Source organism: Cyprinodon tularosa, unplaced genomic scaffold (genome assembly GCF_016077235.1).
Source record: "Cyprinodon tularosa strain WSP-4 unplaced genomic scaffold, ASM1607723v1 ctg168, whole genome shotgun sequence".
Taxonomy (NCBI): domain Eukaryota; kingdom Metazoa; phylum Chordata; class Actinopteri; order Cyprinodontiformes; family Cyprinodontidae; genus Cyprinodon; species Cyprinodon tularosa.
The window spans coordinates 203590-226080 of NW_024038513.1; the positions used below are offsets into that span (position 1 = coordinate 203590).

The 22491-nt window shown below is 44.1% G+C and overlaps 1 protein-coding gene across 2 annotated transcripts in view; it reads left to right on the forward strand.

The window, feature by feature from the left end:
* Window positions 1–16164, forward strand: part of atp2c1 (ATPase secretory pathway Ca2+ transporting 1) — a 41727-nt gene extending 25563 nt beyond the window's left edge. For both annotated transcript variants that reach the window (XM_038281160.1, XM_038281159.1), the window contains exons 10-27: window positions 1054–1129; window positions 1209–1275; window positions 3518–3642; window positions 5884–5981; window positions 6076–6171; window positions 6262–6351; window positions 6503–6607; window positions 6683–6839; window positions 6912–7082; window positions 7569–7666; window positions 7747–7797; window positions 7926–8092; window positions 8541–8609; window positions 8688–8804; window positions 11636–11783; window positions 11880–11975; window positions 12097–12238; window positions 14732–16164. In XM_038281160.1, the coding sequence (XP_038137088.1) occupies window positions 1054–1129; window positions 1209–1275; window positions 3518–3642; window positions 5884–5981; window positions 6076–6171; window positions 6262–6351; window positions 6503–6607; window positions 6683–6839; window positions 6912–7082; window positions 7569–7666; window positions 7747–7797; window positions 7926–8092; window positions 8541–8609; window positions 8688–8804; window positions 11636–11783; window positions 11880–11975; window positions 12097–12238; window positions 14732–14853 (1995 nt within the window). In that variant the 3' untranslated portion in view covers window positions 14854–16164. The remainder of the gene's footprint in view (window positions 1–1053; window positions 1130–1208; window positions 1276–3517; window positions 3643–5883; window positions 5982–6075; window positions 6172–6261; window positions 6352–6502; window positions 6608–6682; window positions 6840–6911; window positions 7083–7568; window positions 7667–7746; window positions 7798–7925; window positions 8093–8540; window positions 8610–8687; window positions 8805–11635; window positions 11784–11879; window positions 11976–12096; window positions 12239–14731) is intronic.
* The last annotated feature ends 6327 nt before the right edge of the window (window positions 16165–22491 follow it).

A 22491-nucleotide genomic window follows, 5' to 3' on the forward strand; every position in this document is an offset into this window, starting at 1 on the left:
TCAATCAGAATGGTTCAATTTTCTAAGAAAAGCAGCCGATCGCTTCCAGTCATTGACTCTGCAGGATTCTCTCCACCTGGATGAGCAGGTAGAGACTATAGATGAGACGATCGCTCAAAGCAAGCGAGCATGCAGCAACAGTGGAGAGAAAAACTCCCACATACAAATTAAAATAGATTAAAAGGAAAAGTCTGGTCAGCAAGGTATAATCAATTAATCAATATTTATACCTAAAACTAATACGTTTGCGCTGATTTAATGGATTTAGCGTTAAAAAAACACAGTGACCGGTGCGGTAAGCCTAGCGCCATTCTCCCCGCTTTCCAAGCTAAATCAATGGGAACTACTAGACACATCTGCAATAAACAACAATTATTGAAGATTTCCAGAGGACTTCACCATTGAAATTCACCAGAGCTATAGTGAAACTGACAATGCCCACGTGCATGGCAGCTGGATGCTGGAATACATCGGGTAAAAGTGGAAAAAGAGTTATTCCACCTTTCTGATTCCTGATCCTCCACGGACGGGTTGGTCGTTGGATCGCCAACTTGAAGAGGGAGGATTTGCCATCGAACTTCTGGCCAGAGAAAAAACCCGTAATATGTAGCCAACATTTGGAAGAAGAATGTTTTCAAGATGACTTGGATAATAGCGCGTTGTGACAAACACCAGATACAGCACTGGGACTTGATCAACAGCCGATACCGCACCGTGACAATGTCACTAACCAGTAGGTGGCAGTAGTGTTCTTTGACAAACATGGATGCCTCCAGTAAAGCACATTCACAGGAAAATTACTCTGAATTAAAAACACTGATCATTTATTGAACAGGATGGAATCATTTCAGATTTAAAGAACTTTCAGAAATTTGTATTTTAATTGTGAGCGGACTTTTCCTTTAAATCTGGCTGAGAAACCAGAAGATTTCCAGACTGGTAAAGTTCTGAGTTCAGGAGGAAAAGCTGTTTGTTTGAATAGGAGCTAAAAGGAAGTAGTTCTGACTCCTGAGAAGAAAAAAGACCCATAATCCTCCAATGCTTCTGTTTCAGGCTCCTAAAACCCCTCTCCAGAAGAGCATGGACCTGCTTGGGAAGCAGCTGTCGCTCTACTCCTTCGGCATAATCGGTGAGACGTTGTCCTCCATAGAGCCCAGATCCTGCTCAGCATCTTCAGGCCGTGCTCAGTCTGCTCTGCTCCGTTTCAGGGGTCATCATGCTGGTGGGCTGGCTGCAGGGGAAGAGGATCCTGGACATGTTCACCATCGGGGTCAGGTAGCCTCCTCCGCCTCCACAGAGGGAAGCCGGAACCCCCGGCCCTTTTCCATCGCTACCAGCTGGGCTGGTTTAATGCAGCTGCTCAGAGCGGTGCTGAAAACGTGACATCATCAGGCTGCTGATCCGATGAGATCCCACATCTAACGTCTGCAGCTGTTAGAGCTAAAAAAACAGAGCGTTTTTTTTCTGTCCCCCCTCCTTTTCTTCATCCCTCAACGCTCCATGGCGTCCGCCACCTTCTCAGGCTCTCTTCTGATGCTTTGAGTCTAAAAGCCACAAACTCTGTTGAAGCTCCTCCACTGCTGCCTAACGCTAAGTTCACACCGCACGCAGCAGGAGCAGCAAAAACGCTTCATTTTTGATGCTTTTACAAGTTTAGTTCTGATGTGCGGCTGAAGCATCTTTGCTGTTTGGTAGAAAAGTGGGTGTGGGCGGAGCTACCCTATCCTTTCTCTGCCTGGAACAATGGCAGCTATATTAGCTGTGATCAGCGGGTAGGAAGTAGTTAGAATCTATGTTGAAGTGAGAAAGTCCTCCTGAAAACATGGTCTGTGCAGTCAGTTCATCCAGATTACCATCCTGCCTTCAAAGATTACTTCTCTGATGGAGCCGCTCAGACCCCCACATACCGGCGCTGCGATGTCACTGGGAATCCCCTTCAACAGCAGCCTCTGGCACGGTGTTCTGTCAGACCAGCATACCCAGTCAATACGCAAGACGTCAGATTTGCGTTTATCGCCTTTAGTTTTGTACAAAAAAACCATTTAAGGTCAGATTGCCATACGCTTCAAAAAACACAGAAAAGTACGTTTTTTTTTAAACATGACTAAAGGGAAACACGCCCGTTAAGATAGTTTAAAGTTTATTTTTTGAACAAAACTAAAGGGAGAAACTAAAGGGATAAACTGGTCTGATTGGGTATGCTCATCTGACAGAACACCGGTTGCCTCTTTGCAGTTTTTCGCTACTGTTCGCGGTGGCAGGAAGTAGATGTTAGTGTTTTTAGCGTACGTAATCAATCAATCAACTTTGCTGATGAAGGTTCTCAGTCATCTAGGTCAAAGTCATTCCGTAAAAATTAAAAAAATATCCACTGGACTTGGTTTCCAAGAAACGTCTTCAAATCTTGGAAACCAAGTCCAGTGGATATTTTTTGAATTTTTACGGAATCAATCAACTTTATTCTCAACTACAATTTACATTGCAATTGAGATTTCAGTTTCAGCACAAACCATTCATCACAATACATAACATACATTGGGGGGGGGCTGAGAGAGGGAACGGTTTTATTGAGGCCTTGCATGCCGCAGAACGCTGCCTTTAGCACATTCTCATGGCTTCCCAGGTCCCAGGCGGTTACCTATAGGCCCCCTTTATCTGTGCAAAGACAGGAGCCACAATGGGCAAAAGAGGAGGGGGGGGAGCATATTTGACACTTTATCCTTGACAGGATACAGTTTGAGATGAAAAAAAAAACCTCAGCAGAAGAAAACCACATGTAACATGAGACAGACATTTCAGCAGTGGGTCACATCGGAGGCGGAGTCGCATCACTCCAATGTAATCCAAACTGCAGGCAGCAGGATAATAAAAGCCAACATATTCTGCCGGCAGGTTTCTACATTTGAAGTTAATTTAGGCGTTAATAAACTGTTTCAGAGGAGTAAAGCATTGAATCTGCATGTAAACCTGCTGCTGCTGGCGTTCTGACGTAGCGTTATGTTTGCGTCGCATACAGACAGAGATGGTCAGCTCACAAGTTGAGCTGATCGGATCCGAGCAGGGACCACAATGCAAGGGCCAGTAGAGCCATTTAGTCACTGGGCAACTTGGTTTTTCTTTATTCATGCTGGAAGATCCACACACTGTTGTGGTTCTTTTTTTAATTGGTTGAAGGTTCTGATCCCTCCCCTTTGGTCTGGGTCAGAGGACCCATGGTGCCTCTAAAGCCTTCCCCTCCAGATTTTCCAGCAGAATTCCTGCTCCGTCTCTCCTGGGTTTTTTTTTTTAGCAGAAGCTTCTTATTTAACCCAAAAACTCCTCCAGTATTGAGCAAGCTCTGCACCGGTCCAGACCACCAGGGCGGCCAAGAAAACCTTTGTTCGACCTGAAATGAATCATTTAATCATCCAAAACGTTATGGAACACATTAATTAACTGAAAAATGTTGCATAGTGTGCCTTTAACACTGAGGTTTCTGTTGATGAATCTAGTTTGATCAGTTTGTCGTCTCCTCCAGTCTGGCTGTGGCGGCCATCCCAGAGGGCCTGCCCATCGTGGTGACGGTGACGCTGGCGCTCGGAGTGATGCGCATGGTGAAGAAGAGAGCCATCGTCAAGAAGCTTCCCATCGTGGAAACTCTGAGTACGTATCCATGACGATGCTTTTTTACTGTCATTACACTGTCACAAGTACAGAGCAACGGAATGAACTCTCTGCATTTAACACATCCCCCTGGGGAGCAGTGGGCTGCCATTGTGCGGCGCCCGGGGATATTTTCAATCATTGCATGCAGCTACAGCACAAACTGTACGACGAAACTGCAGGATTTAAAAGTTCACAGCTCACCATGTTTGTTCTCACACTGTGCGACCCGACACTCTGATACGATCTACATGCTGACACTGTACGTCTAAAAACCACGTCGGACTCGGCGCCATCTGTTGGCGTTGGTCGGACTCGTTAATCTGGAAGAAGAAGAACTCCCTTGTTTGCGCAATGCAAGAGGTTCTGCTTCAACAGCAGGATTTGTCCACGACCGCCTTATGACGGCCGACTGAATCTCAAACATGTTTGATTTTCTTCCCGACGTTACGGTTCCCGTTCGGGATGTGAGAAGCTAAAGGGCTGGTTATCCTCCCGCAGCAGTGCGTTGCAGTTAGCTTGTCGCAGGTATGACGCAGATATATTTCTTCATTTCTTCTTGGATTAAGGAGGTAAAAGAGACATTTTGCTGATGGAACAAGACAATTTACAATTAAAATAAGAAAACAGAATTGTATTGTTCCATTTCAAGTGCATGGTATCTAATTATCTTATTTTAAAGGTAGAAATTCCAATTCCATTGGCAAACTATCTCATTTACCCAATTTTCCAGTTTTGGCTTCGGGTGCAAACCAACAGACCGTCGCACAGAGCTACAAACTAGCGTCCTGTACGATGTCAGGGATAGTGTCCGAGGTGTGCCAGGCGTTGTGGGCGGAGCTACAGTCAGTTTCTGCCATTAGGTACCAAACAGGAAATACGCATAGTGTAGAGTGGATGTACAATTGACCAATTAGATTAGATGAGCTTTATTGATCTCACAGCGGAGAAAGTCACCCGTCACATATTGGCATAGTCATTAAAGAAGGTGCATTAAGAATAAACAATATATATATACAGTATATTAAGATAAATAAGGATTAAGGTGCAAGTTTACATGTATCACACACAATGAAAAACAAAATAAAAATAAGAAATAAAAAAATACAAGGGAGTAGCACAGAGATTTGAGGTGACATATGTACAATCTGGATGGCTTATATACAGGTGGATTGACTTTAGCGTTAAAGTGTAGTAGGTAAGGAACAATGGTGAGGTAGTGGTATGACTATTATATTCACATATATTGCACATTCAGCATTAGGGGTGTAAATAATAATCATTTTGTATCGATGCATCGATCCAACAGCCGGCGATCCGATGCATCGATACGTCCGCAAGAGAATCGATTCATGTTTTTTGTTCCTCCGGTCTATTTTTATCCATTTGCTCCTGGGCGTAATTCTCCCTCCCGTGCTGCGGTGGCGCTAAACCTATTTTGCCCTCCTACCTCGCTTCCTGGTTATACTCTTACAGCAGTGTGTTGCAGTGAGCTTGATGCAGACATTTTAAAATTATGCTCAATATTGAAGCGTGGTCTGAGCTACACGCTGTGGGTCTAGATACGGCCGAGGCGGCGAGGAAGTGGGATCGAGTTTAGTCCGACGACGGAGGGACAATGGGGCAAAAAGAGCGGAGATCCAGGTGGAAAAAGGGTCCCAGCATTCTCGCGCACCTCGATCTTCTAGCGGGTCAAACTTCACGAGTTGTTTTCTGCAATTTCGGTCATAAAAACAAAACAAGCCGGCCTCCTGTCTGCGGTCAGCTACAATTAGGGAGAGGAGCAGCGGAGCGTCTGTGGAGGGGGCGGGACGTCTGGAGCCGAGGTATTGCATTGCACTGATTTTTGTGCAGTATTTTTTGATGCAACTTTTCTACTTCTGTTATTTGCTGTTGTTTCTAAAAAAAAAAGGCATAACGATATTACAGCTTTTATTGATTTATTTCAAATTTGAAACATTGTCTAGCCTGTAAGGTGTAAAAAAAAAAAAAAAACCCCGATTAATCGAATCGTATCGTGGTGTATTCTTGAGTATCAAAAATAATCGCATCGTTGGGTCAGGAAATCTGAATCGCCATGATGGGTGTGATTTACACCCCTACTGTGGGAGTGGGGCTTGAACTCAGAACCTCCAAGTCCCAAGCGCAATGCCCGACCCACTGGGTAGTGTTGGCCAAGAACATCATCAAACGATGATGGTGGCAGATCCGGATTAACGTTCCTGCTGTTGTCTCTGCTAGGCTGCTGCAACGTGATCTGCTCAGACAAGACGGGGACGCTGACCAAGAACGAGATGACGGTGACCCAGATCTTCACATCGGACGGACTCCACGCCGAAGTTAGAGCCCGCGGGATCCACCGTGAACCAAGTGACTCTGAAAACCTCAGGGATCAGCTAACAGAATGATTCTACCCTCCGTGTCGTCTTCCAGGTGACGGGGGTGGGCTACAACGGGATCGGCGAGGTGTTGCTGGACGGAGAGATCGTCCACGGCTTCTCCTACCCTTCCATCAGCAAAATTGTGGAGGTGAGTTCCAGAAAATCCCAAACGTCTCTACGTCTGTCTGGTGAAGAAAAACGGACGGCGTCGTCTGAAAATGCGGCCTGTTGTTGTTAGGTGGGCTGTGTGTGTAACGACTCGGTCATCAGGAACCACAACCTTCTGGGCCGGCCTACGGAGGGAGCGCTCATCGCCCTCGCTATGAAGGTAAGACTGGTCCAACGCCAGCCACCGGTCCCATCCCTGGTTCTGGTTCTGAACTGTTTCCCCTCCTGATTCTGGAGATAATTAAAACTCTTCTAACCTCTGCGCCTCTGATGGGCCACTGAACTGGTGAGGGTTCTGTGCTTCTCCTCAGATGGGCCTGGAGAGCGTGCACCAGGAGTACGTCCGTCTGGAGGAGAACCCCTTCTCCTCTGAGCAGAAATGGATGGCTGTCCGCTGCGTTCACCGCACTCAGCAGGTCCGGATCCGTCCAAAGTTCCGTCTAGAATCCGTCTCCTGCATCCTTCTGGTTCTAACTGCGTTTCCCTCTCAGGACAAGACTGGCGTTTACTTCGTGAAGGGAGCCTACGAGCAGGTGATCCGCTTCTGCAGCTCCTACAACAGCAGAGGAGCCGCTCTTCCTCTGAACCACCAGCAGAGGGAGCTCTACCAGCAGCAGATCAGCTACATGGGCACCTCGGGGCTCAGAGGTAATGGTCGGGGAACGTTTGCAGAGCTTGTCCCTCTTCAGCTTCGCTCTGATCTCCGTTTTTGTCTCCTAGTTCTGGCCTTCGCCTCGGGGTCACAGATGGGGAACCTGACCTTCCTGGGTCTGGTGGGCATCATCGACCCTCCCAGGGAAGGCGTCAAAGAGGCCGTCGCTACGCTCATCAACTCTGGGGTGGCCATCAAGATGATCACAGGAGACTCCCAGGAGACGGCGGTGTCTATAGGTCAGAGAGTCTCTGCTGTCCCACGTTTTAGACGAGCTGCTTCCAAACCATTGATTACTTCAGACCAGATCGCAGCGTCATGTTTACTATTTCTATATCCACCCAGATGGTTTGCTAGCAGACCCCTTGGTTCAGAAAATTACTTTTCTTTTTTTTTCTTTACCCATAAATCCACCAAAAAAAAGTCTTGTTTCATTTTTGTATTTAAATGTCCAGAAACTAAATAAATACAAATTCTTAGCCAACAAAAAGGGTCCAAATTTCACAGGGCAAGAGCTGCGATTTAAGAAGCAGGGATAAAATTAGCTTAGATGAATCTAAAGTTGAGAGCTGTCAGCCGCTCTCGCATTTTTATCAGCGGGAAAAGAGAAGAAAAAAAATGCTACAACAAGAAACGGACAGAAATCAGAAATGGATCCGACCTTTCATGTGATGTTTAATAATCAGGAGACGAACGTTTAACGGTGCAGCTGTGTGTGTTTGCAGCAAGCCGTCTGGGCCTCTACTCCAAAGGATGCCAGTGTTTGTCAGGAGAGGAGGTGGATCATCTGGACCTGCAGGAGCTGTCCAACGTTGTTCCCAGAGTGAGACGCACACTTTTCTCCATCTTCTGCCTCCCATCGCCTCCTTTGCGCTCCCATTAAATGAAGCTTTCCCTTCTCAGATCGCCGTGTTTTATCGAGCCAGTCCCAGGCACAAGCTGAAGATCGTCAAGGTGAGAACGACCCGGTTTGCTCGGCCGCCGTGGAAAACGAGCGGACCCACAACAACGAGACGTTCTGCTGGAATTGGAGCAGAACCAAAACCTGCATCATTTAACGCTTAAGTTCTCCCCCTCTGCAGTCGCTCCAGAACCTCGGCGCTGTGGTGGCCATGACGGGCGACGGCGTTAACGACGCCGTGGCCCTGAAGGCCGCCGACATCGGCGTGGCGATGGGCCAGACCGGCACTGACGTCTGCAAGGAGGCGGCCGACATGATCCTGGTGGATGACGACTTCCAGACCATCATGTGAGTTGCTGTTCTGCCGTAAGCCGCACCTGGTGCACCTGGTGCATGCTGGGAGGTAGCCTAGCATCTAAACAGCACAACATTTCTTTTTCTTATCCATTGCACCTTGTTGCTGCTCTCCTTTATTTATTCAACCCATCAAATACATTACGCTTTATGATTGACGCCACAAGACGTAAAATATTGTGGTTGCCCAGACGACGATAATAACATAATACAGCGTCCGTTTGCTGAGTAGGGAGCTTCTGTTATCTCAGCGTATCTAATGGTTGACTGACTTGATTGATAACAAAGCTAAAAAGGTCTGTTTCTGGTGAACAAAGTAACTGTTAGACCATGATGTAAAGGGCTGGGTAGCGCTGTGGCTAACTGTGCTCAGTAGCTAACAGGTTAGCCTCTTTTAGCACAGTCAGTTAGCCACATTAATGAATTAATCCTTTGCCTCCAGGTCGGCCATCGAGGAGGGAAAAGGGATTTACAACAACATCAAGAACTTTGTCCGCTTCCAGCTGAGCACGTGAGTCTGACTCTCCTCTGGTTTCTGGTTTATAAATAAACCCGCTCTAACATTGCGTCTCCCCCTACTGGTGACCAGGAGCATCGCGGCGCTGACGCTCATCTCCTTGGCAACGCTGATGAACTTCCCCAACCCTCTGAATGCCATGCAGATCCTGTGGATCAACATCATCATGGATGGACCGCCCGCTCAGAGGTACAGGAGCATTATGGGAAACGGAGTCCAACGGGGTTGAAGTGAAGCCACCGGCTGCCATATTGGTACCCCCCTAGTTAGAGAGGTCGCAATGTAAACGATACGTGGGCTACAGCATTGAACAACGATGATGTTCTCATTTTCAGGGGGACTTTAGACTTTCAAAATAAGGATAAATTCATCACTTTGACACAAACTGGCTGTTTCATAGCATCATTAACTTTAACTTATGATAAAAATAAATAGGCCCATCACATTGCATAGTCATTATGAAGTCAATGAAGTCTATCTATCTGGTAATATAACATATTAAACCATCACAATAAAATTAATGTTAATGTACCAAAAGTGCTAAATGGATGATGCACATGTAATTACCATAACAATGTGATAAATACATGTATATTACATCTTACATGTCTGATAATGCACGCTATATACAGTACAGACCAAAAGTTTGGACACAACTTCTCATTAAGAGTTTCCTTTATTTTCATGGCTATGAAAATTGTTGATTCAATTCAATGATGGCCTTTTGTTATTTTATCCAGGCCAGTTAGTTCTACGTCAGCCTGAACACCTAAATTCAGCCATTCATATATCAACAGTCATCTGTCAATCAAATGTTTTCGGTCATAGCATCTTGATTCATGTGTCGCAGCTAATATACGCAACGGTTGAAACCAGAATCCTTTCCTTTCCCATTGAGTTGCGTCCCAGTGTTCACGGGGATGGACGTCTGTGTCTTCGGCAGGCGTAGAGCTAACAGAACTGGCAGCGTTGCGAGGCAAGGGCTCAAACATGTACGGCTGGAAGCCTTCTACACCAAACCAAGCTTCTGCCGCCCTGGCGTCCTCTTCCACAACATCTTCATCCCCGCTTTCCTCCTCTAAATAAAAAAATGGATGACGGAGGAGACTCATCCATGACCTCCGACACTAAACTCTCCTCCTCTTGCATGTTTCCGCTGTCCATAGCGTTCCTTGACAGCGTCGTTTCTAAGTCACCAATTTAGTGCTACTTGGTCCCAATGGAATTTCCCATTGGGAACCTGCTAGCACTAAGTTGCTAACTGGTTAGCAAGATGCTTCCGACAAACCAGCCACAACCAAAAAGCTTGCAAACCTTCCACCACAACAATCCCGCCCCCTTGATAATCGACCAATCACATTCACTTTATTCGCTTGCGTAAAGTCGGGCACCACTCGGGAGAATTCGGAAATACAACGGTTGGAACGGCCGCTTCCCTACAACTTACGACTAAGTATATAATTTGGTTTTGGGTCAGTACTGTTTGTATATATATATATGTGTATATATTAGGGGTGGAACGGTTCACAAAATCCACGGTTCGGTTCGATTAATGGTTTCGTGGTCACAGTTTTCGGTTCGGTATATGTTGATTGTTACACCGAAATCCCATAAAAATTTATGAAATGAATGAAAAAATCCCCCAAAAAATAATGAATTGTAATTATTTTAAATGATCTGCGGAAACCCTGGATCATTTCCGCATGTTTTGCTGCTTTGAATTTAATCATCTGGCGCATGCTCTCTACCATCTCCAAGGGACTCAGAGGTGAGCGGACGGGAGCCACAGTGGAGGCTGTAGGCTTTGCTTTGTGCAGCCGGTCTGGAGCGCAGCGGGGCGGAGCGCTGACGGAGTATGAGGGATTTCGGAGTTAGCATGTCATGTTGGTCGTGTTGCTGTTAGCATAAACAAAACGTCTTGCACAATGATTGCACACGGTTGCACTTTTATCCACAGCTTTCTTTCCGCCGTCATCGTAGGTCACTCTAAATGCAAAGCGCTCCCATACAGCAGACCTATAAAGTGCTGCTGGCGCGTCTTCCAACTCCTGTTCTTTCCCACTCGCCATACCCACACAATTCTCCACAACAACTGATTTTTTCCCTGCTACACCCGGCTACGCTGCTTCACTTCTTCTTCTTCTTGTTTACTACTGGTGGTTGGCTTTGGTCGCAGTACCGCCACCTTCTGCTCTGGAGTGTAAACGCTTCCTCTATGAGGAAAAGGAGCAGCGCATGAACCGAACGAAACACACGCGAACCGAACGGTTCGGACGGTTTTCATAAACCGTTCCATCCCTAATATATATATATATATATATATATATATATTATATATATATATAAAAAAAAATGGGTCAAATGTTTGAGTTGCTTTTTTTTGACAATATAACATGCAATATATTTCAGCACCTAACATCCACTTAATAAAGAATTACTACATTGACATTTTACAGTGAATTACTTTCTATTTTCTAACGTTAGACTCAATGTCTTCCAGTCAGTCTGAGATACCCAGACTAATGTTAGTCTACAGACTAAACTATAGGATCCATCGTCTATAGATGGATTTATTACTTAGTTCATCCACTGACTGGGAAAACACCTGAGGAACGTCTTCCTGCAGACAGAAAACTGCTGGTTTTAGCAGCCAAATGCTGAACAGGGAGGCATTTTACTGTGTTTCTCTGTGGGAGTGGGGAGTACCAAGATGGCGGATGGCAGCTTCACTTTTCCCAGGCAGTCAGCAATCCAGTGAATAAATAGAGATCAATGCAAAAAATGTAGATTTGAAGTTAGAAGCTGCATTTGGATGTCTTATTGATAAACTAGTCCCGTTTATTTTCAGTTTTTTAATCGATTCTAAAATGATTCTGAGAAGAAATGTTTGATGGGATGTCGGCCTATAAACCTAACCCTTCATCAGTCCTACGTGTTTGTTTGGTTTGGACTCCCCGGTTCTCCAGCTGAAGGTACCCCCATAGAACCCGGGTTTACAGGGAGAACTTCTGTGTTTGCAGTTTGGGGGTGGAGCCTGTGGACCCTGACGTCATCAGGAAGCCGCCTCGGAACGTGAAGGACAGCATCCTGACCCGCAGCCTGCTGGTTAAAGTTCTGGTGTCGGCATTCATCATCGTCTGCGGGACGCTGTTTGTCTTCTGGAGAGAGGTGCCCCACCGACCCGGTTCTCCCGACCCGCCTGCCTGGTTCTGATCCGACCCGCTTTGAAGCTCTGACCCGGTTTCTGTGTCTTTTGGGTTTTAGTTGCAGGACAACGTGATCACTCCTCGAGACACCACCATGACCTTCACCTGCTTCGTCTTCTTCGACATGTTCAACGCTCTGAGCTCTCGTTCTCAGGTAGACCCGCCCCTCTGGGTTCCGATCCGTTTAACCGGAACCAGAACCTCAGGAGGTTCTGAGTTCTCAGTGAAAGCCGTCCTCCAGGTCTACAGCTGATCTATGAACCGTGTCTCCTCAGACTCGAATGGTCCATGAAATGGGTCTGTGCAGCAACAGAACCTTCTGCTACGCCGTCCTGGCCTCCATCATGGGGCAGCTGCTCGTCATCTACTTCCCTCCTCTGCAGAGCATCTTCCAGACGGAGAGCCTCAGCATCCTGGGTGAGCAGCTTCTCCTGGCCGTCCTCATACTTTCAGAACCGCCTCGGTTGTTTTCCACTCATGTTCGAGTCGCTCTGTAATCTGAGTCCTTTAATCATGGCTACCAGCAGACGCTTAACGGCGAGTAGTCAGAAGAACCCAGACAGGAGTGGAGCGTTTTGCATATTAGTTATTCTGTTAGAAAGTGACCAGATCTGGTCTCAGAACAGGGTTCCTGCTGGTCCTTGAAAAGCCTTAAAAGGCATTGAATTCTTCAAAATAAAATTAAGGCCTTAATTGGTATTAAAAACATCATAAATAGGATTATTTTTATTACGATTTATATTTTTTATCTAAATAAAAAACATTAAAATTGACAAATTTTTTTTTTATTATTTAAGAAAAAATAACGGCTCGCCATTATTGGTTCCGTCCCGATAGCGGAACCAATAAAGCGTTGTTGCAGCCGGGACATTTGGGAGATGCACCATTAACTTTTCGTCTGGAAAATCTGAGCAAGTGTAAATGTAACCAAAATTATCTCCAGCCAAGAGTTTTCTCCACGGCTAAAACCAGTACCAAGTAAGGGTGTGCAAAATAATCGTCATGACGATGCATCACGATTCTAATTTTTTGTGATCTACTGCATCGATTCTTGAAGGCAAGAATCAATTATAAAAATAAAAAAAAATTGACAAATAAAATACATTAATGGTTGGCGCACATCAGCCAAATCAAGTGTAATACAACTTCCAGTCCAGCAGATGTCGCTGTGGATGTGTTGATGCTCGCTGCTTTGTGTCACAAGCATTTCCGTCCGCGGGATACTGAAACGAGTCATATGAAATAAAACATGGAGGACACTATGAAAATCCGCCCCGCGGCTCCATCACATTTCAAGTCAGATTCTTGGATGCATTCTGGCTTTAAAAACAAAGAAGGTAAAAATGAAATTGATATGATGCACGTCATTTCCAAAAGGGGAAATATACATTTGAATGTTTTCGTTTCAGTGGTTTAAAGGACCACTGAGGCCATGTAAACGGCACTGATTATCCTTATTTTGTTATTTTAAATTTGATGAATCCTAAGATCTTTTTGTCAGTGTGTCCACGCCAGTAATAGTAATATTTCTGTCCAGTATTTGTGTCCATGGCAACACCTCCAAAAGTCGTTTCAATAAATACAGCTATGTATGAATTCAGTTGCTTTCAGGCCCCGTCCACACGAAGTCAAACCCTGGCCTAAACGCACAAATTTTTAACCAAACCAGCCTCTCATCCATACGAAGCCGGCGTTTCGGGGGTCTGTAAACGATCTTTTTTTTATTCAGCCTTCAGAGTGGGAAGATTTTGAAACGCGGTTTTCGCGTTTCCATCTTTAAGCTCTAACCGCATTTCTTTTTTTACACGCATGCGTCATAGCGTCGCCTCTAAACACACATGCGTGACACAGTATCACAACAACAATGGCGCCGTACTGTGTTGAATGGTTGCTGCTCATGCTACTCACCCTGCTGTCGGGCTTACAACAAAATCTTCTTCTTCTGGAATATCTCCAGGAAGAACAGAGCAATATCGACCACATAGTTCAGCACCTGAATTTGACTGAATCACGAAAATGGACCCGCAGGGCAACCATGTATAAATATTACTGCGCATGCCCAACATTTCGTCGCTATTTTTGCTTTGGCACCACAGCGCCACTTACAGGCCTGGCATACATTTTGCAGCGTTTTCATGCATTCATGTGGACGATCACATTTATCTTACGTCTCCGTCTTTACGACAAACGTTCTGGAAAAAATTAGCGTTTCGTGTTCATTTTGACTTCGTGTGGCCGGCGCCTCAGTTATGTATCAATTGAAGACACGATCCAGATCACACCCAGCCAGTCAGCCACTGGTAAGGGCTGACTGGCTGGTTCCACCCTTGTCTCTGCAACGCCTCCACTTATCACCAAATCAAACATACTAAGAAAACCATACAAAGAAAAATAGCTGCAAAAAAGACTTAGCACTGGTTATGTTGTGGCTTTAAAACTGATTAGTTTTGTTCCCTGCTAAAACAAAATTTGTGAATTCAGTTAAATAATTGTTAAAATATATCTTTCATTTGTGTGTTTTTAGCTTTCTTCCTGTATGGGAAGCTTTTCAAAATGTGAAACATTAGTGCAGTGGTTTATGTTAAAATAAACCTTTGGGTTAAGTTGTTGCAAGCAGAGTTTTTCTTGTGAATTTGGTCTTAAATTTTTATTTCAAGTGGCATTAAAAAGTCTTGAATTTAACTTGCTTTATGCTGTAGGAAACCTGCAGAATATCAACAAACGGGACGTTTTTTGCTTCTGTTGTAAAGTAATTTTAATCTTAAATGATCCTAAATAAAAAAAATTAAAAAATGCTAAAATTGCATAAAGAAAAAAATTTACTTCAGTTTTAATTGATTCGATTTTTCTTTGTAAAGTTTTGTCACTTTAACGACAGTTGTATAATATTTAGTGTTTCTGCTCCTGCAGACCTGCTGTTCCTGCTCAGCCTCACCTCCTCGGTGTGCGTGGTGTCAGAAGTCATCAAGAAGGTGGAGCGGTGCCGAGGAGCCGAGCGCCGCCCCCCCTCTGACCCCTCCCTGGACGTATGACCCCGCCCCCTTCGGCTCTGTGTGCTGATTGGTGGAGGACAATGTCTGGAGGGTCTCGCCTGGCAGCACTGACTCTTTTTTTTTTCCTCTGTGAGGTCCTCGGAGTGGCTGTCCAGTCTGGGACTGGATGTGTTTGGGTTTATTGGAGCGGAGCGGCCCGCCGCCGTTCGCTGGAGCAGCTTTCTGTTTGTGAAACGCTGCGCTGCTTCGCTTTGAACCCCTTTGGGTTCGTGTTCAGCAGACTGTGGAGGTGTAACCGTACAGTTTGGACTCAGACAGGCTGCAGCCTCTAAACGTCTCAGTTTATTCTCCTCTGGGTTCTGAGGACAAACGTCTGGCATCGGCGTGAAGCTGGTTCTGACCTCTGTGACCCGGAACCTCAGCAGGATTCTCCTCTGGAACGCCAAGCTTCAGAGTCTGGATCCTTGCAGAGGAAAAGTTGCTGAAATTATTCCAGATTTGTTTTTTTTTTCCCTCCGTTGGAACGCCACTTCCTCGGATCCCAGAAATATTCCAGCCTCATCTTCCGCTGCTCTGCAGGTTGTTTTGTCCTAATTCTGCTGCTCCGGCAGAACCTCATGTAAACGGTTCTGGTACCACCCACACTACAGCTGGTTGATATTTACGCTAAAGAACCTGCAGGCTGGGAGGGATCCAGAACCAGATTCCCAGCTGGATCCAAACAGGGATCCTCCGTTTGACGGCGCGTCGTATCGTTACACCTCCACTGGGTCGGGCCTGGTTCCCGCTCCGGTTTTGGTTCTTTCCTGTTTCACTTCCTGATGCCAAACATGCGGTTCTGCAGGGTCCAAACGGCAACGCTTCCTCATCTGGTGCCTTAGAGAAGCCATGGATGCTTGGAAGGATCTCCGTAGTTTCAGGTCCTGCTCCGGCTCCCCCTGTGGTCCAAAAAGAGAAGGCGTCCCGATGCGTTCTGGCTGATCTGTGGGCTGTCTCCGTTTTATTTATTTCTAAAAGGTCTCTGCTGCTGTTTCCCCCCAAAAAATAAACTCCCTCTTTCCACTGGACTGCTGGCTTCCTGTGTTGCACCTCTGCTGGTTTCCTGTAGGTGGCTGCGGACTTGCACGCCGCCGCACACGTGCACGCCGCCGCACACGTGAAGAAACGCTACGTTTACTTTTAGTTTTTCTAGTTTCAATCCTTTTAAGATTTTTTATGATCGGGCATAAAAAAAGCCAGAATAAATGTTTAATTTATAAATAAAAATATTTAGGTGGGGCTGATTTTTATTGTGACTGAAATCTTTGGAGAAAATTGTGGAGGGAGGAAATAAAACTTTAATCGAGGAAACATTGTGGATCTTCTGGGTGTTTTTTTTTGTCCTCGATTGATGATTTTTTTTTTTATCTTTGGTGTTTTTTGGCAGCAGATTCTCCGTTTTCAGCCTCAGCAGAAGATCCAGTTATAAACTAAATATTTACCCAATGCTGAGTCTGCAGAGTTCATCCCAGGTTCTCTCTAGAAACGCTGCAGGTTCGACCGCAGCTGCTCAGCCTTTTAGAACATCTTCAGGTTTCTTTTATATTTTATTGAGAAAAACGCTTTCAATTCTATTCAGTTTATTTCTATAGCTCCAATTCACGTCATGTCATCTCAGGTCACTTTCCAGTTCAACCAGATCATCCAGTCAGATTGATTCAAAGTTTTCTATCCAAGGAAAACCAGCTGATTGCATCGACTCATTGACTCTTCAGCAATCCCTCACACTAAGCATGCTTGTAGCGACAGTGGAGAGGAAAAACTCCCTTTGAACAGGAATAAACCTCCAGCAGAACCAGGCTCAGTGTGAGCGGCCATCTGCTGAGGCCCACTGGGGTTCAAGGAGACAGAAGCAGACATAGAAAAAGAAGCATAGATACAAAAGGCAACTGTCAACCAGCTCCACAGGCGGCCCCGTCCAGGAAACACACAGCCAGGCAGACGAGCTCCGAGCCAGCTCCCATGTCAGAGGATGAAGAGAGCACATCCAGTTAGTCACAGTCAGAGAAACAGGACTACACTGGAAAACAGGCCAAGCTCCAACATCTAGAAACAAAGGTGTTGATGGCAGCAGCACAGCTGATATTTCTCTCCAGGATGGAGTCACAGCCAAACAGGAACAGACCAGATGAAGCTACTATGAGAAAAAGCAGAGAGAGCAGAACGTTAGAGATTGAACTAACAGATTCTGCAGAGTGGGAGAATAGAGATAGAATGAAGCAGAATGATGAAAGAGGGGTTAATACAACTATTCCTTATTTGTGCACATTAATTATGTTTTTGATAAAAATCCTTTTGGTTCAGCAACACTGATGCATCAGAGGCATGTGTGCAGCTCTAACAACAAAACCATGTATCCGTGCGCGTATGTTTCAAGAAAGTCATGTGACCGATGCAGGAGATGTTTCGAACTGCCTGATGCACTAAACTGTGTTTATAAAGGCATCTATCAATGCAGCACTTCTGCAAAAAATAAATGATCTTTTGCATTTTATCATCAAACTAATCAAGAAAAACAGATCAGCCTCATGAGAAAAAGGAAGATTTTAGGGTCCATAGCGGGATCATTCTGAGCTCATATTTGAATTAATTTTCTTGTTTTGTCATCCATTTCTTCTTTAGACAGGAGTGGATTTACCATTAGGCAATATTAGGCAGGTGCCTAGGGCCCCTAGTTCCTGGGGGGCCCATAAAACTGTTTCCATGTATGGTTAATACAACTATTCCTTATTTGTGCAATGAAAAAATCTTTCATTCCTTTAGAGACAGCATGAAAAGTCAGCTGAGTACAAAACATAGAGAGGAAAACAAGAAGAAAAGGGACAAGAAGAGAGGGACACAACCTAGAACAGATAATGGATGTCTATTCTATTAACATTTCTATATCTGGAGAATGAGGCTGTTTATGTGTTGTCTTCTCCATTCAGAGGGGCCCCCTGCCTGTCTTTGCCTAGGGCCCCACATTTCCTCAATCCGCTCCTGTCTAAACCATAAATAAAACCAGAGGTTTTCTAAACATTACATTATATACAGTATTTCTAGGTATAAAGTACATTATGTATATTCATATTTGAATAAACTTATTTTTAAACTAATTTCATTAACTTTTTTAACTTAATTCCTCATATTCAATATATATTAATTACTCAATAGAAATGTTATGATTTAATGGTAGATATAAAATCTGAGATTCATGTATTAGATGAATAAATAAATACATAATTTTTAAATCAGAGTTATTTCATGGAAACTTTATTCATTTTATGGATATTTGACATGCAAGTCTAATAATTTATTTGGGCTCTGCATACATAGGGACTCCTGTTGGGCTGCCAGGTTTGACCTTTCCGGTTAATGAGTGATGAACAGTGACTCCTGCTGTTCCAGTACTCCTCCTCCAGGCTGCAGCTCAGGGAAGTTAGTCTGAGCTACACCGGAAACCAGGCCGGATTTTAAAAATAAAAGCAGGAGAGGGAAAAAAAAAAAAATCCAATATAGTCTTTACTTTATTTATCTTCCGCTTAATGTCAGTCAACAATGTTTAAAGTATTTTGGTCTTGAAAAAAAATTAATAGAAGTAGAAAATTTACAATTGAAGCATCTCACCAAATGAACAGCTTTAACAGACACTAGATCCTGTTCATCAGACTGGATCAGACGCCAAACCTATAAACACAGCTGAGGTCTGATGGAGCATCTAAGCTCAGAGCAATTTGTCCTCACAGGCTGCCGTAGCTTTACAAACAGACCAGTTACATCCATGTTTGGTTCATTTAGAGCCGGTTTCTCTCAGCTTTTCTGAGCAATCACATCAAACCCCTCCGTCAGGATGAGGTGGTCACTGTCAGCTCAGGGGGCTTCCTGATTGGCTCTCTTCTCAGATTTTTATAACATTTGTTCCTGAGAGGAGACATTAAGAAGACCAGCGCAGAATAGTTTTTTATCTCTAAGGTGATGAAAGAAAGCAGGGGAAGTAAGGAGTTGAACTAAAAAAATACAGAATTGGAGAGAAAAGGTAGAATAAAACAGATGAAACGGTGTCCCTATGTCCTCCAGCAGTCTAAGCCTATAGCAGCAGAACTATAGAGATAGCTCAGGATAACCTGAGCCACTCTAACTAGAAGCTTTATCAAAAAGGAAAGTTTTAAGCCTAGCCTTAAAAGTAGACAGGGTGTCTGCCTCACGGACTAAAACTGGTAGTTGGTTCCACAGGAGAGGAGCCTGAGAACTAAAAGATCTGCCTCCCATTCTACTTTTAGAAATTCTAGGAACCACTAGTAAACCTGCAGATTGAGAGCGAAGTGCTCTGATAGGAACATACAGTAGCAGCCATTCAGAAAGGCCCTTCCAAGTCAAATGCCAGCTGAAGGGGAGCCCACTTCCCTCCAACTCCCAGCTAAATCCCCTCCATGAACCCAACATATTTTTTTACATTGACTCCACCATCGGCGTCGCCAGACCCCATTTACTGGGGCACGTGCCCCAGTATAATTGAGCTGTGCCCCAGTATAAATCTCATGAATATTTGCAACAGTATTACATTTTTTCAATGCATCAATTTAGATAATTCCAACAGAAGGAGACGCATATTTCTACTCAAATGCGTAGCAAGTGTGTGTTAACTCCAAATTGAGGATGTATTAGCGCCCCCACGTCAGCGCATGTCAGTGCATGAACTGCAGGTAAACTAACACGCTGCTCTCAACTAAGTTGGATGGGACACCGTGCGGCCGTGACGCATTTATTTTTATTTTTATTGACAGGTAAGAAACGTTGTTCTGGTAACGTTTCTTACCTGTCAATTTTATTATTTTCCCAGTGAAACCACATGATTTATAGGCTACTAACTGAAAATTACTGCATTGGTTTGTAGATGGATATCAGGAAACTCCTCACACGAAGCAGAGACAGGGAAGCAGTAAACAAGATGAGAGAGAGGGAGGTGAGGTCCCGTAATGAATTAGTGATTTAAGCTAACTAGTTACATTAGGAACATTATAAGCAATATGATAGATATTTACATAATTATAAATTTAAGTTTTTTAATGTTTGCTGTAGAGAATGAGAATGAAGGTGCTGGAGTAGGAAAGGGAGGAGGAGGCGAGACTGACAGGCAAGAGACAGAGGAGAGACAGGACCATGAAGGTGATGAGGGAGCAACAACCAGCTTCCACAAACAAGAAGGGGACATTAGTGACTTAGGGGGAAAGCATGATGGTCCTAAACAAGTGAAGTTGTCCCACAATCCCCAGGACAAATTTGGAGTAAAAAAAACCTTCATTTAATTCAAAATGGTTTGAGCTTTTCCTGGTTGAAAAAGAAATCCTTGTCATCAAGGATATGCAGTGTTTTCAACTTGCTTGATAACATCATGTTACCAACACTAACGAAGGTCATCCAGATCTCCATCACCATCCCAGTCTACAGCTGTAGTTGTGAAAGCTCATTCAGTGTGTTGAGAAGGCTCCACACTTGGCTGAGGTGCACAATGGGACAAGACAAGCTCCATCATCTTGCTATTTTATCAGTTGAAAAGGAAGAACTTTCTAAGCTGAGTCACAGTCTAGTGATTGACCGCTTTGCAAAAATGAAAAATAGGAGGTAAACTTTAATGCTCAAAAAATAAAAGAAAAACTTTCCCCTGAACTAAAACTCTGAAACCTAGGAATTAATGATTACTTCAGAATGTGTATAAGGAAACTTTTTATTTTTAAAGTTGGTAAAGTCTTATTTTTTATAGCTGCAATATTAAAAATGTTCATGTTTGTTAAAACAAATATGCTCTTACACTCATTAATATCTCAACTGGTAATTTTGGTAGGAATTTATCAGGGTGGGGCGGTGTGCTTGTCTGTATTTGCGCATGGAAGGAGGGGCATATGCGATAGGGGGCCAGTGCCCCAGTAAAGCTTTGTGCCTAGCAACGCCCCTGGACTCCACCCTTTTATTGAATTACAGGCTCCGACCAGGAGGTGATGCTTCTCTTTAGATCTTAATGTCCTCAAATCATGACAGAATATTTTAGTGCAAAGATTGATGTTTGAAAACGAATTATAAAGGAATGTTGGGGAATGTTGAATGGCTACAACTGTAAGGAACAATCAGATCCAGAAGGAGGATTTTAAATTCTATTCTGGATTTAACAGGAAGCCAACGAAGAGAAGCCAGGATAGGAGAGATATGATCTCTCTTTTTCATTTTCATCAGAACATACAAATACTATATGTATAGAAGAGGATTAGGACCACTGGGAAAAAAAAAAAAAAGTTAACAGATTTTTAAATATTTCAGGTTAATATGGGAAAAAATTCAGAATTCTGACTTTAATCTCAGAATTGTGGATCTTAATGTAGATGGGCATCATGAAGGCAGAGACATGGAGCTCTCAGCTTCACTGACAAAGATGTGAGCTGTTTTGGAGAAACAGGAACACTTTGGTGGAAAATGATGGAATTAGGAGACTTTTTAGGTCCCTGAGGGTCCCTGCTGATGCTATTTCATTAATGGAAGAGTAGAAGGTAATTAAAACCAGAGAGCTAGTCTCTAAAAAAGACATGGCTACAGCTTGATGCTAACATGTTTGCTAGCTGTCAGAATTCATATTAATCGGAAATAATATTTAAAAACATGTTATCTTTTTTTCCCAGTGGTCCTAATCCTCTTCCATATAAATGATATAATTTGAACTGCCAAAAAAAATAAAAAAATCAAAAAATCAAACGTGTTCGGTTTACTTTGAAGTTGAAAACCGGAAGTGTGTTGCGGTGCTGTTGCGGGTGTTTTCCAGCTCCACAATGAGGCGGGATCAGCTGATGGGAACTGAGTCAGAACTTCCCGGACTGTCTGACGTCACAAGAACATTCCCTGCCCGGAGCAGCCGGGATCCGGTGGGTCACGTGACCGATCCCAACCAGCTTCAGGGAAATTCGGCAGGTTCGGGTTTGATTCTCTGTCGCGTGAATTTTGGACCGTGCGGTAAACAGTTCTGGTTCGGTTCTTTCAATCCGGCTGGAAACAGATTGATGAGAAGGAAACCTGAGATCCCGTGAGTAGATCTAAACTTCTGTTTGAGGCAGAACTTTTTTCTCTGTTGTTTTACGGCTCTAGTTCCCAGATCTGGATCCACCATTCTGGTTCTGGAAAGTTTCTGAGATGCAGATAAATGTGGATCCAAGCTGATGAAACGGGATGAGTTTATGTTCTGATATTTATTAAAAGTCAAAGAAAAAACAGAAACATCTCCCAGAATCATCTGGGATCATAGTTCATCCCTTCTTTCTTCTTTAGACAGGGGCGGATTTACCATCAGGCAACACTAGACAGCTGCCTAGTGCCCCAAGCTCCTGGGGGCCCCATAAAACTGTGTTTACATGTATGGTTTATACAACTATTCCTTATTTGTGAACATTAATTATGTTTTAGATAAAAATCCTTTTGCTAAAATGCCATCAGAACGCTGATAATATTAAGTGTGTCTCAGCCCCCCCCTTCAGTGTCCACCATATTGGATCAGTCCATTTGCTGCACATGTTCAGAAAGGTCCAAACAGACAGCAGCAAACCATTTGAAAACAAACCATGCAAAGAGCAGTGTTGCCAACTTAGCGCTTTAGTCGCTATATTTAGCCACTTTTCAGAC